Below are 12,481 nucleotides of genomic sequence, written 5' to 3' on the forward strand. Positions count from 1 at the left end.
CACGTCTCCCTCCAGCCACTCTACTATAGACACCCATACTGCTAGAGTTGTCAACAAGCTAGTGCTAGCTAGCCAAAAGGCTACTACCAGAACAGTTCCTAGCAGGTTATATACAAACAGTACTACTACAACCATTTATTTAAAAGCTAGGAACAGTTGCTTCATATCTCTAAGTGCCACCGTTCGCATCCTATTCATGCGCCTGTAGCTTTTCCGCCAGCTTCTCACGGAGGCTTCTGTTCTCTATCATTAGCTCCATGATTTTACTCTCCTGCTTGTTGGTCAACTCCTCCAACTGATCACGCTCCAACTTCAGTTTCTTACTCTTGTGTTCTTCTATTTCGAGCCAACGATCCCTGTCCTCTATCTGGAGGTTGAGGTCATGCTTGATCTCATAAACACAGTCATCATGTTCTTGCTCAAGATACTCTAACTCATGCTGCCGGCAAGCCTCATGAAACTGGTTTAGTTGTGTCATCTCTATGTGGTGTTGCTGCTCCTTCTGCACTAGAGTTAGTAGTACCTCCCAGTACTCATACATATGCAGGTCCACCAAAGCAAAGTTAACAGAAAAATGAAGAAACTTGAGTGCTTCCCATGCAGCAAGGTTGCCAGCATCTTTAGCATCTTCACCATACCCATAGATGGTCTTATTAGAATTATCATCATCTGGGGTGAGCTGCAAATGTACTGCACCTTGGTACCCATCGCCCTCAAAACGCTTCACTGTCGACACTACTGGCGGCTCCAAATGGAAATGTTCAGCTACCTCCTCTAATATGCTCACAAAGTTGAGATGGAAGATTGTATACTCATCCATCCCTGCTTTCAGCACACAGTTAGTTCAAAAATAAATACAGACTACATATCAAACATGCTAATTAAGCACAGAAAATAAGCATTCAATTAATCGTTAATTCCTGCTTTACGTACCTAGACTATCCCCTTAGTTAAACCCACATTAGTGTTTATACTTTTTTTAACCTGGCTCTGATGCCAATAAAATTGTCACGCCCCAAGTGGGTCTTAGCTGTGACAATCGCCACATGCTTATAAATCTCAAGTTTATAGGCATGTTAGGCTAGTAAACAAAAAAAATTCCAGTATGCACAAGAGCCAACTTTATTCATTACTAGCTATTACAAAGGTCATGATACATGCAACTTCTTTATTTATTCCCAACCCGTAGAGCTACTCCTACTGTTCATCATTCTCATCAGCACATCCATCATTTTGCTACTTCTGCAAAATCAACAACAATAGCAAGAATGAGTATGATCTCATACTCAGCAAGCACACGGGTAAAAACGGAACCTCTCACGGCAAAAGTGACAAAAACAAAGGGGTTAGTTGTATAGAAAGAGTTTGATGGCAGAGAAAAATAATGGATTTAATTTAAAAAAAGAAAGGAAATAACTGGCATCACATATGACTGCAAGCTTCCCAACCCGGGAGTCACAGGGGTGAAATTTCACACTTTTACGCTCTTAAGAGGGGTACTCCGATGTCGACAGTCTCGACTAGAACCACACATGCGCTAGTAGAGCAGAGCTCTATATTCCCCCAAGAACCAACCACTCGACTTACTAGTGTCGATCGCTCCTACGGATCCATCATCGACACGCTTCCGAACGAGTGTCGTTCTTAGCGGAGAACTCAGACAGTCCCATACCTGAACTGTGACCGGTACAATACATTTGCCGTCGTGACACCAGATTTTTATAAAATTTACTAGACAAGGATTAGCAAAAGGAAATACATGCAAGACCAAGATAAATATCTCTAGGCTTTCCACAGAAACAACCATCCATGCATGAGCCATTAATCTATGTGCTCACATGCATGTACCAAGGATTTCTCCACCGTGATCATAAACCAAAAAGTAGTACTGTGGTATGCATGCTAGCTTCAAGAGATGTACAGGGATCAAATCACACGAACAGTGCACATTATAGAGCTTCAGAAGTACTACTGGCTATAGAGCATGGCATGAACAGTGAGACAAAACAAGGAATAGGACAGCTAGAAAGGCTAGATGGAACGCATGCTTGCCTGACTCGCTGACTCGCTGCTTCCTCCGAGGGCTCTTGCCGATCAGTGATTCTACTCCATGCAAAGCTAGCTAGTGAACTGGTTTGTATGCTGGGATGAGTACTACAGCGTGCTCTTGCTCCTCTATTTATAGGCATGGTAGGGTGTAGGGGATGGAGCTGGATCACTGTAACTCAAAAATATCAACAGCCTCGGTGTCCCTAGATTTTACAGCTGCTTGTACTTTTACATAACACGTGCCTAGCTGACTCAATAGAGCATTAAATGCTACAGATAAGTGCAAGCTTGAGGTGCAAAATATCTTGTACCACACCCACACGTGGCCCTCCTACCCGAAGGCTCTACCACCATGTTCCTCTAATGCATATCCTTCCATATTAAGGAATTTAGTTGACTACTCTTAGTTAGTAATAACCAATGATTGCCAATGATTGATTTTATCTAATTACGCTGATAATTATTACTCTAGCGTGTGCTAATTTCTGTTAATTATTAAATACCAAAACCTTATTATTTCTAATAAACACGGGCATTACAGTCATAGCATGGCAAAAAAATAAATTGAACGATATGTCCGTTGGGGTGGGCGGTAGGGCCAGCTCGCACGCATCTGTCGTGCCAGAGGGCTGAGACTGTATGTTCGCGCCGTGTTTGCCTCTTGATTCATTTCACAGCGTAGACCACCACCACACTCACACGCTCACAAGATGCATAGGCAAGACCAGAGCTGTGATTTTTGTAACACATTACAAACGCAGACAATCATACATATACGCACACACACTCATCATATAAATGCACGCACTCAAGCCCTACCCTTATGAGCGTCTCTGAAACACCGAGCCGATACTTTATTTTGAGATTGACGAAGCCACCACAAACGCTTTCATAGTTGACGTGAACGTCTCCAAACATTAGCGAAAAGACTGAAATAAATCCAGAGAGCCGTCAAATTTTAAGATTAAAGAATTCACAACAGAAACTGAACAATCTTTATCTCCACTATTTAAAAACAGTGTAAGATTTTTGTTTCACTCCTTCAACTTCACCTACGTTCTCGCGTTCGATCCTCCCCGTTTTGATTTTTCCCTTCTCAACTCTACTATGTCCTACCGGTTTCCCATCAAGACCGCCTCAACTGTCTCATGTCTTATTTACTAACCACATAAATTCATGTTCTATCTGATAAGCGAAAAAAATATTATCAAATCAAGTCTACGCTTTTGGTACACAATCTCTACTATTAAAGGAAAGTTGGTAGTTGTACGTCTGTTGGTGAAGCCTTCCCTCAACACATCCTACATTAACTCAATCAAATCTTTGGCAGCGCCTCGTGGTGGTTATAAAGTAATTGCATTAACTCAATTAAATAAAATCAAAGCATGCTATATGTCAAACACAGGAGATCATGTAAAATCTAATCTTTTGCATTAACTCAATCATCAAATCACTTTTTGTATTAGAATATGATGAGTGTAAGGTATACAAAGGACACTATTGAGTTGAACCACTAGAATATGCATCCTCCATTGCAACGCACAGAAAATTAGTTTGTTACAATAATAATTGAATGACAGGTAAAAATGGCAATTGCCTGCTAAAACTAACTAAATTTTTAACGCATCTATCTATCAATAATGGATGCGCCGTCAAGGTCTGACATAATAGAATATTAGTGCCCTAGTTGTAAATTGTAATGCAGAAAAATTATCAAGTTAGAAGAAATATCTGAATAAGCCTTCCCGCAAAGAAATATCTCAAAAGCCCATTGGTAAAATATTTGCCTTAATCATGTTCACGATCTGAAAGATTAAAATTTCGTTTATTTACTCTTCCAAAACAGCATGGGCAATTGAATCAAGAACTTCAAAAATATAACTAGGCAAGTAGCTAACGTTGATCCGACACCAGGCACACATTTGCACATGGCAGGTACGTCAAGTGGAGCTAGTCGAGGGTGTAGCAGCAGTTCTTGAAGGTGTTCATGTCGCGGCTAAAGAGTGGCACGTAGGCGTCCACGCTGCCGTCGCCCAAGAAGGAGGGCAGCAGGATGAGCAGGCCCTCCACCGGCAGGTAGCTGGGCATGAAGAAGAAGGGCCGGCCGCCGCCGAAGTCCATGTCGTAGAACGGGATCCGCAGCCAGCTGTCGACCTCGATGTTGGGGCTCAGCACCATCTCAGCCGCGTCCGCCGTCGCCGCCAGCCGCTCCTTCTCCACGGCGCCCGAGTTGGCGAAGTCGATGAAGGACTTGAAGTAGCCGTCGTTGATACGGGCCACCTCCCGGCTGATGAGCTCCACCGCGTGCTTCAACGGCCTGGCCACGAGTTCACCCGCCGTCGTGGTGGGCCGCGCCCAGAGGATGACGTTACCGGTGTATCCGTCCGGCACCTGCGGGCTCATCCGCGCTCTCCCGTCCACCGCGATGGCGACGCTGGTGCTCTCCCCGCCGTCGAGCCCGCGCGCCATCGTCATGGTCCGCCACAGGTGCGCCACCACGCACTGCAGGGTGCTGCACGGCCTGGGCGCGCCCGCCGACGCCTGCGCCTTGAGCCTGGAGATGAACTCCCGGCTAAAGTGCACCTTGTTCACCACCACCTCGTCGTCGTCGCCGTCCGCACGGACAACGTCGTCGTGCACCTTTTCGTAGGGCTTGAACTCGACGCCACGGTGCTCGTACTCGACGTGCAGCGGTTCGCGGGGATGGAAGAAGGAAGCGCGGTCGTGCACCGGGACGGGGTCGACGGCGGCGCCGCGGGTGGCCTGGCTCCAGGCGACGAAGAAGTTGCCGGTGGAGCGGCCGTCGGACACGATGTGCTGCGTGGTGAACCCCACGACGAGCGACCCGCACGAGAAGCGCGTGACCTGGATCAGCATGAGCTCCTCGGGGCCGTCATCGCCGCTGGGGTGCAGGCTGAGCACCTCCGGCGTGGGCTTGAGCGGCATGACGCTGTCGAGCGCCACGTCGGCCGTCGCCTCCACGAAACGCGCGCCGGCGTCGTTGAGCAGGATAGCGCGTTCGCCGTTGGCGTCCACGCCGAGCCGGCCGGCCCACTCGCGGTAGTCCACCAACACCCTGGCCAGCCCGGCCTCGAGGACGTCATTGGGCGGCGCCGGTGCGTGGAAGGCGTAGATGACGGAGATGTACGTGTCGAAGTTGGCCTTGTCGAGCACGGTGAGCGGGACGACGTCGGCGGTGCAGCCTGGAGCGACGCCGCAGGCGCCGTAGTCGGGCTTGACGGCCTTGGACGAGTGCACGGTGATCTTCATGTCAACAGTGAACGTGCGTAAGAATGAGCTTTCTTGCTGAGCAAAGGTAGCTCGGCTGGTGTTCTTCCTGGTACAAGCAAGGTAGTAGTAGTGTGTGATTATTGGATGGTGAGACTGGATGAGCAGATGTCGAGTGTTATATAGAGCCGGAGGGCGATGCATGCTTGCATGCATTTCCTGAGGCATTCCATTGGAGCAACCGGGGTTGGAATTGGATTGGTCAAAAGACATTTCTTTAGGTAGGTGGGGGATGGACATTTTCTTTTGCTATTGGCGAATTGAGTTGACCATGCATGACATTTTCTAGCCGTCGAGAAGAGAGGAAACAGGAGTAGTGGCAGCATCGTTAGTACCGGTGAGGCTGGTTGTAACGAGTATCATATGTATGATATTAATATAAACCTTCGTAATACATAGTATTATAAATTAATATTTTAGGTTATCTTATTAATTGCTTTGCATGACATAAAGTAGTGCAATATTTAATATGATGTGGTATCATGATATGATACATGATACCACACACTCTCTCCTTATTTAATTGTGTGTCATATCATTTAAAAATCTAGTTGGCATACATGATACCGCTTATGATACTCTCATTACGATCAGGCTAAGCAGAGGATGGGATCGGGACGCCGCGTTCAGATCTTAGACAGTGACCGTTGTGAATGTTAATAGATATACTAATGTTGTCCTAGACTGGCTCTTCACGCCGTTCAGAGGTCAGAATGGGCAAATTAGGTTTACATTGACTCGGTAAAGTGTCCTTTGATATTTTATTTAGGGCCCATTTGGGTTTACTTTTTCTATTTATTTGATTTGAAAATCCTATAAACCGAATGAGCCCTTAGTGGTGTTTGCCTGTAGTGCAATCTATTAAGAAAACTAATGTTACTCCCCAAGATACATATTATAACATCCTATTCAAAAAAAAGAAAAGAAAGATATTATAACATCTGTGATAGCTTAGTCAGACTCAGTTTGCTGTTGCCGATTGTGTTTTGATGCATGTCCTTATATATTTTATTGTGGAAAATTAGCCACAAATATATTACCAAACGGATCAAACAAATATCAGAATAGGCGAAACAGGATTGCCATAATCCATCGCAATGCCAAACAAACCATAAGTATCACATTCAGGAAAATTGTCCCCGATTTATCCCATCTAGGAAACTTGTTGACACAATGTACTCCAGCCCGCATTTAGCAAACTTGCAAGACAATATACCCCTTTCGGCAAATTACCCATGAACTAGGAAGAAGGGCTCACCCATCGAGCAAATGAGGCATGCCACGTGGATATACATTCGTGGCATACACACTTACAACTTGTTCTGATAGGAAATAGTTGGGACAAAATTTATTTTCTACAGTTTTAGGATTGATGAAGTCACAGGCGCACCTCATATATAGTTGATGAGAATGCCATCCCCCACTGGGGGAGCTTCGTTGAAAAGTCTAGAATAAACTTAGAAATACAAGCTCCCCTCTCAGCTCTAAGGCTTCAACCCGAGTGAGTTGGTTCAACCACAATGAAACTAATCATCTGAGGCACGTTCAATTCATGTATCGATATATTTTTATTAGATCAAAATAGCTTCCTTTTCCAGGTTTTTTAGAGCTGCACTAAAGTTGATCCTGGTTTTAGAAAGACCAGAAAACTTCACACATGCTCACTCACCTGCTCCCCTCTTGTTCGATCGGTTCATAGACATGTACAATGGGTTGAGGTCATAGAATTCAACGGCGTGCGGCGCATGGAAAGTCTTGGTCACGTGTTGAGTTATTAGAACATTTTGAGCGCCGACCTCAAACCGGACACTGCATTCGTCCGTGGATAGGGGCAGTGCACGGATACGGATGCAGGAGCCGGTCATCCCACCGTAACCACATACATTTTAAATCGGATTTCAACTAACTGGACGAATTACATCAAACATGACGGAATTGATCAAATTTCGGATGAAAAATAGCACAAATCATCCATAAATAGCATGCAGATATGTCTTGTACAACATTAGTTCAAATTCAATAAGATTAACCGGTTGTTCAACGAGTCTTTTACGAATGAATCATGTTGTCCCACATGTACAACCCCTTCGACTTCATCCAGCAATGTATGTCCGTGAATGGTTTGCCCTCTGCAGTGGCGGAGCTACAGCAAGGCTAACTAGGCCATGGCCCGCCCAGCTTTGTAGCACTTGCACCTATTACAGCTAGCCTATGGACCTAGAAAAGCTGACAATGAGCAATCCCCTATAGTTTGGCCAGCCCAATTTTTTTATGCAAGCTCCGCCACCGGCCCTCTGACTTGTACTACATCGTGGCAGCGCATGCAGACTAAACAACGTGTACGACCACATTGAGTGAATAAATGGATCAATCAACATGTAGAGCAAGAAGAAGCAAAACTTACGATCTCCATGGTTACCACGCACAGTGGCCACATTGCCCTCCAGCAGATCAACCATGCCACACAAACTTCGTGACGGAGTTCTAGATGATGTACCATCGATGCGCTAGCAACTTGACGTTGCAATCATGGATGATGTGCGTGTTATAGGGCGCAATGTGCTTCCGCGCATGGAACGAACCATGGACGAGCTGCCAAAAGGCCCCCCTTCTGCTTCTGCCTACGAAGTCAGGATATACTGCTAACCATGCATCGCAAAACAAATCCTCCTCCTTCACTGAGTCCATCGCCATCCTTTTTACTCTGAAAATGACACAAGTTCGAAAATAAGAACAAAGGCATTTGACCGAACACCTGTCAGGCGTGGTGTCCACCATGGACGGCGTCGACAGGGGATGGAGGATATTTGGTTGCGGACGGATCCTAGGTGGACAGCTTCATAGTACAAGCGAGCAGGCGCATGGGTGGGGGCATGGACGCCAGGCAACGCCTAGGCGGCGGCCGGAGAGGTACGTCGACGGCGTCAGAGGAGGAGGATGTGGATGCAAAGCACGAGGGAGCAGGGACGGGGTGGAAGAGAATGTGGCTGGATGAGGGATTTGGGTGTGCCGGGATTGTCAGGGTCCTGCGTGGCAGTGGTTAGGACTCCCGCAAAGCACCCTGCTACCTCTTGAGCACTTGTGTTGGTTTTCCCTTGAAGAGGAAAGGGTGATGCAGCAGAGTAGCGTAAGTATTTTCCTCAGTTTTTGAGAACCAAGGTATCAATGCAGTAGGAGGTTACGCGCGAGTCCCTCGCACCTACACAAAATAAATAAATCCTCGCAACCAACGCGATAAGGGGTTGTCAATCCCTACACGGTCACTTACGAGAGTGAGATCTGATAGATATGATAAGATAATATTTTTGGTATTTTTATGATAAAGATGCAAAGTAAAATAAAAGCAATGAAAATAACTAAGTATTGGAAGATTAATATGATAAAGATAGACCCAGAGGCCATAGGTTTCACTAGTGGCTTCTCTCAAGAGCATAGGTATTTTATGGTGGGTGAACGAATTACTGTTGAGCAATTGACAGAATTGAGCATAGTTATGAGAATATTTAGGTATGATCATGTATATAGGCATCACGTCCAAGAAAAATAGACCGACTCCTGTCTGCATCTACTACTATTACTCCACACATCGACTGCTATACAGCATGCATCTAGAGTATTAAGTTCATAACAACAGAGTAACGCCTTAAGCAAGATGACATGATATAGAGGGATAAATTCATGCAATATGATAAAAAAAACATCTTGTTATCCTCGATGGCAACAATACAATACGTGCCTTGCTGCCCCTACTGTCACTAGAAAAGGACGCCGCAAGATTGAACCCAAAGCTAAGCACTTCTCTCATTGCAAGAAAGATCAATCTAGTAGGCCAAACCAAACTGATAATTCAAAGAGACTTGCAAAGATAACCAATCATACATAAAAGAATTCAGAGAAGATTCAAATATTGTTCATAGATAAACTTGATCATAAACCCACAATTCATCGGTCTCAACAAACACACCGCAAAAGAAGATTACATCGAATAGATTTCCACAAGAGAGGGGAGAACTTTGTATTGAGATCCAAAAAGAGAGAAGAAGTCATCTAGCTAATAACTATGGACCCGAAGGTCTGAAGTAAACTACTCACACTTCATCGGAGAGGCTATGGTGTTGATGTAGAAGCCCTCCGTGATCGATGCCCCCTCTGGTGGAACTCCGGAATAGGCCCCAAGATGGGATCTCGTGGATACAGAAAGTTACGGTAGTGGAATTAGGGTTTTGGCTCCGTATCCGATCGTTTGGGGGTACATAGGTATATATAGAAGGAACAAGTACGTCAGTGGAGCAACAGGGGGCCCACAAGGGTGGAGGGCGTGCCTGGGGGGGTGGGGTAGGCGCGCCCCCCTACATCGTGGCTGCCATGTTGGTTGCTTGACATAGGGTCCAAGTCTTCCTGATCATGTTTGGTGAGAAAATCACGTTCCCGAAGGTTTCATTCCGTTTGGACTCCGTTTGATATTTCTTTTCTTCGCAACCCTAAAATAGGCAAAAAAACAGCAATTCTGGGCTGGGCCTCCGGTTAATAGGTTAGTCCCAAAAATAATATAAAAGTGTATAATAAAGTCCAGTAATGTCCAAAACAGTAGATAATATAGCATGGACCAATCAAAAATTATAGATACATTGGAGACGTATCACCCCCCTCCCCAGTTTACTTTTAATTTACCGGAAAAATGACGTCCGGGCCGCCGAGCAGACCGCTATAGGGCCACATTGGATGGCAGAATTGGTCCGATCAGGTTAATCTGGACTGTTGCGGGCGGTTTAAGGGCCAGCGTTGGAGATGACCTTAGAGCATCTATAGCCGGCACCCCAAAACCTCCTCAAACGCCCGAGCGGCCCGCTCGGTCACTGACCGGTCATGATTTTTTGACCCAGACGGACGCCTCAAACAGGCCTCAGACGCCTCGGCTGATCGGCACCCCTCATATCCAGCCCAAATATGGGGTGGATATGGGCGCCCGGACACGCCCGCCTTGTCGGACCCGACCCATGTTGGCCCACCCCGCCCCACATATATTCATCCTCATCCGCTCACCGGACCAAACCCTAGTCACTTCACTCCACTCCCCTCCGCCACCTGAGCTCACCTCCGGCAGTTTCCGGCCTTCTCCGACATGGCAGGCGGCAGATCTGACTCCGACAAGTCCGGATTTGTCGATTGGGGTGTCATTTCGTGCGGGTTGGAGGAGGCAATGGCGGTCCGCATTAAACTCCACCACTCCTGGGAGGACAGCACCCGTGCGATAGACGGATCTGTTCGCCACGACTCCATAGCGTCGGCTCAATGGGTGCTTGGGTCCTCTGGGTTGTATCCTCGTGGTCCAGGCAGTCGGAACCCCTCTCCTTCCCCATCATCGGTCGGGCAGACTATGAGTCCCACTGGGAACGGGCGGCCCGCCATGGGAAGGAAAGGATAAGGGTCGCCGAGGCCCGTATCACGACGGAAATGGTAGCGGCTGATGCAGCGGAGCGGGCAGCCGCAAAGGAGGAAGCTATCCGCGTCCGCATTGTGAAGAAACGGCAGCGAGGAACACGCGTGCCCTCGACCGAGAGTAGAATCGGGCGGTCCGTGCCATGGCCAGACTGCCACCGAAGGAGGTGAAGGAGGACAACGACAAGCAGATCCGGCTCGATCCGTATTGTGTCTTCGACCGGTACTTCCGCGAAAAGGACGACAAGGGCACCTGGAAGGGCAAGGGCAGCTGTGGATGAACTCCACCATAGCCAAACATGTCAAATTTTGGTAGTCCGATGACATGTTTAGTTAGTAGTGATGGAGTAGCTGGATGATGTATGTGCATCGACATAGTTGCATAAGTTTGTATAGATTTGAGATATGATAATTGAGGTGTCCGGATGTGAATTACATTACTTGAGGGATGCCCGATTAAGACCTGCAAAGGCCCTGGCGTTTGAGGGGCCGGATTTGCCCGTGTAGATGCTCTTACAACCAGAAAACAGTTCGGTGAGTCAGGGCAACTCTGGTCGAGTACTACGTATACGTAGCCGTGCATGCAGAAGAGGCTGGCAGAACTAGTACTACGACGATTCGACGACGAGGCTGCATGCATGCATGACACCGTACCGTAGAGGTAGTAGGCGGGGGAAGTCAACTTACCTGAATGCAGTTCAAACTTGACCGAGATGGGCAGAGTATACTAGGTTATCTACGGTTGAGGATGAAGATTAGACGACGGGTCGAATGTCCGACCAAGTGACACGCACCATGTACGCTTACTGTTTCAACGAATGAAACGATGGTCAAGGCCAAGCATGGCATTTTTCTGCTCTTCTCGGAACAAGGAACGGCGCCAGTGGCGTGTGTGCAGTGTACGTTACGTTCAGCGCTTGCTGGGAGTTGGTGAGCGGAGAAGGGGTCGATCAGGTCGGGAGGCCGCGTTTTCAGACATCCGCAGGCAGCGAGCGGGCCGATATCAGTTACATATACGGGTATATGCGTTCGGTTTGGTCACGGGCGCCATCTTTATTTCCTTAATTAAACTGTGGTATGTGGTCGTACTTGAGTGGGTAGCGGCTGGATAAGAAGATGGCGCGATTGATGGAGCAAGCTGGGCAGGTACTCCATGCTTCTTCTTCTTTTTTTGAGGGAACTCCATGCTATATAATATATTGCCTATTGGTTTTTGTAGAAACTAGAGATTACCCCGTGCATTGCTGCAGGAATTGGTTGTAATTTTTACAATGAAATTTTGTTGTATTAATAATTTAAATCAAAATACATATAATTTATTGAATTTTATTATCGTAAGTTGTATAATATTTATTAAATATGAGTAGCATGCATGGTGTTTATTTTTTCATGCATGATTTGCATATCCCATGCATGGTGGCATTGTGAGTTGAGATAGTTGCATTTTAAGAGAATTTGAGTTAGTGGGATCATCTATTTAGGTATATAGGATTAAGATTTCTAAAGTCAGTCTAAGTTTAACAAAAAGTATCCGTACTTGTGATACTAAATACTCCCCCCTCTCATAAGGTCTTACATTATGGGAAAGAGGGAGTATATACCAAATGCAAAAAAATATGAATGGAATTGTACATGTTGGAACTAGTGGTATTGATTGATGTTCTAGATGTTGATAATTTACTAACACACTTAGTTTTTTTTGCGG

The 12,481-nt window shown here is 46.4% G+C and overlaps 1 protein-coding gene across 1 annotated transcript; it reads right to left on the reverse strand.

Annotated features, from left to right (window-relative positions):
- Positions 1-3,828: 3,828 nt before the first annotated feature.
- LOC123186251 (agmatine coumaroyltransferase-1) lies at positions 3,829-5,413 on the reverse strand. Its single transcript, XM_044598035.1, has one exon. It carries the CDS (start codon positions 5,317-5,319, stop codon positions 4,000-4,002), a length of 1,320 nt encoding a protein of 439 aa, XP_044453970.1. The 5' UTR covers positions 5,320-5,413; the 3' UTR covers positions 3,829-3,999.
- Positions 5,414-12,481: the final 7,068 nt, after the last annotated feature.

Source organism: Triticum aestivum, chromosome 2A (assembly GCF_018294505.1).
Source record: "Triticum aestivum cultivar Chinese Spring chromosome 2A, IWGSC CS RefSeq v2.1, whole genome shotgun sequence".
NCBI classification, from domain to species: Eukaryota; Viridiplantae; Streptophyta; class Magnoliopsida; order Poales; family Poaceae; genus Triticum; species Triticum aestivum.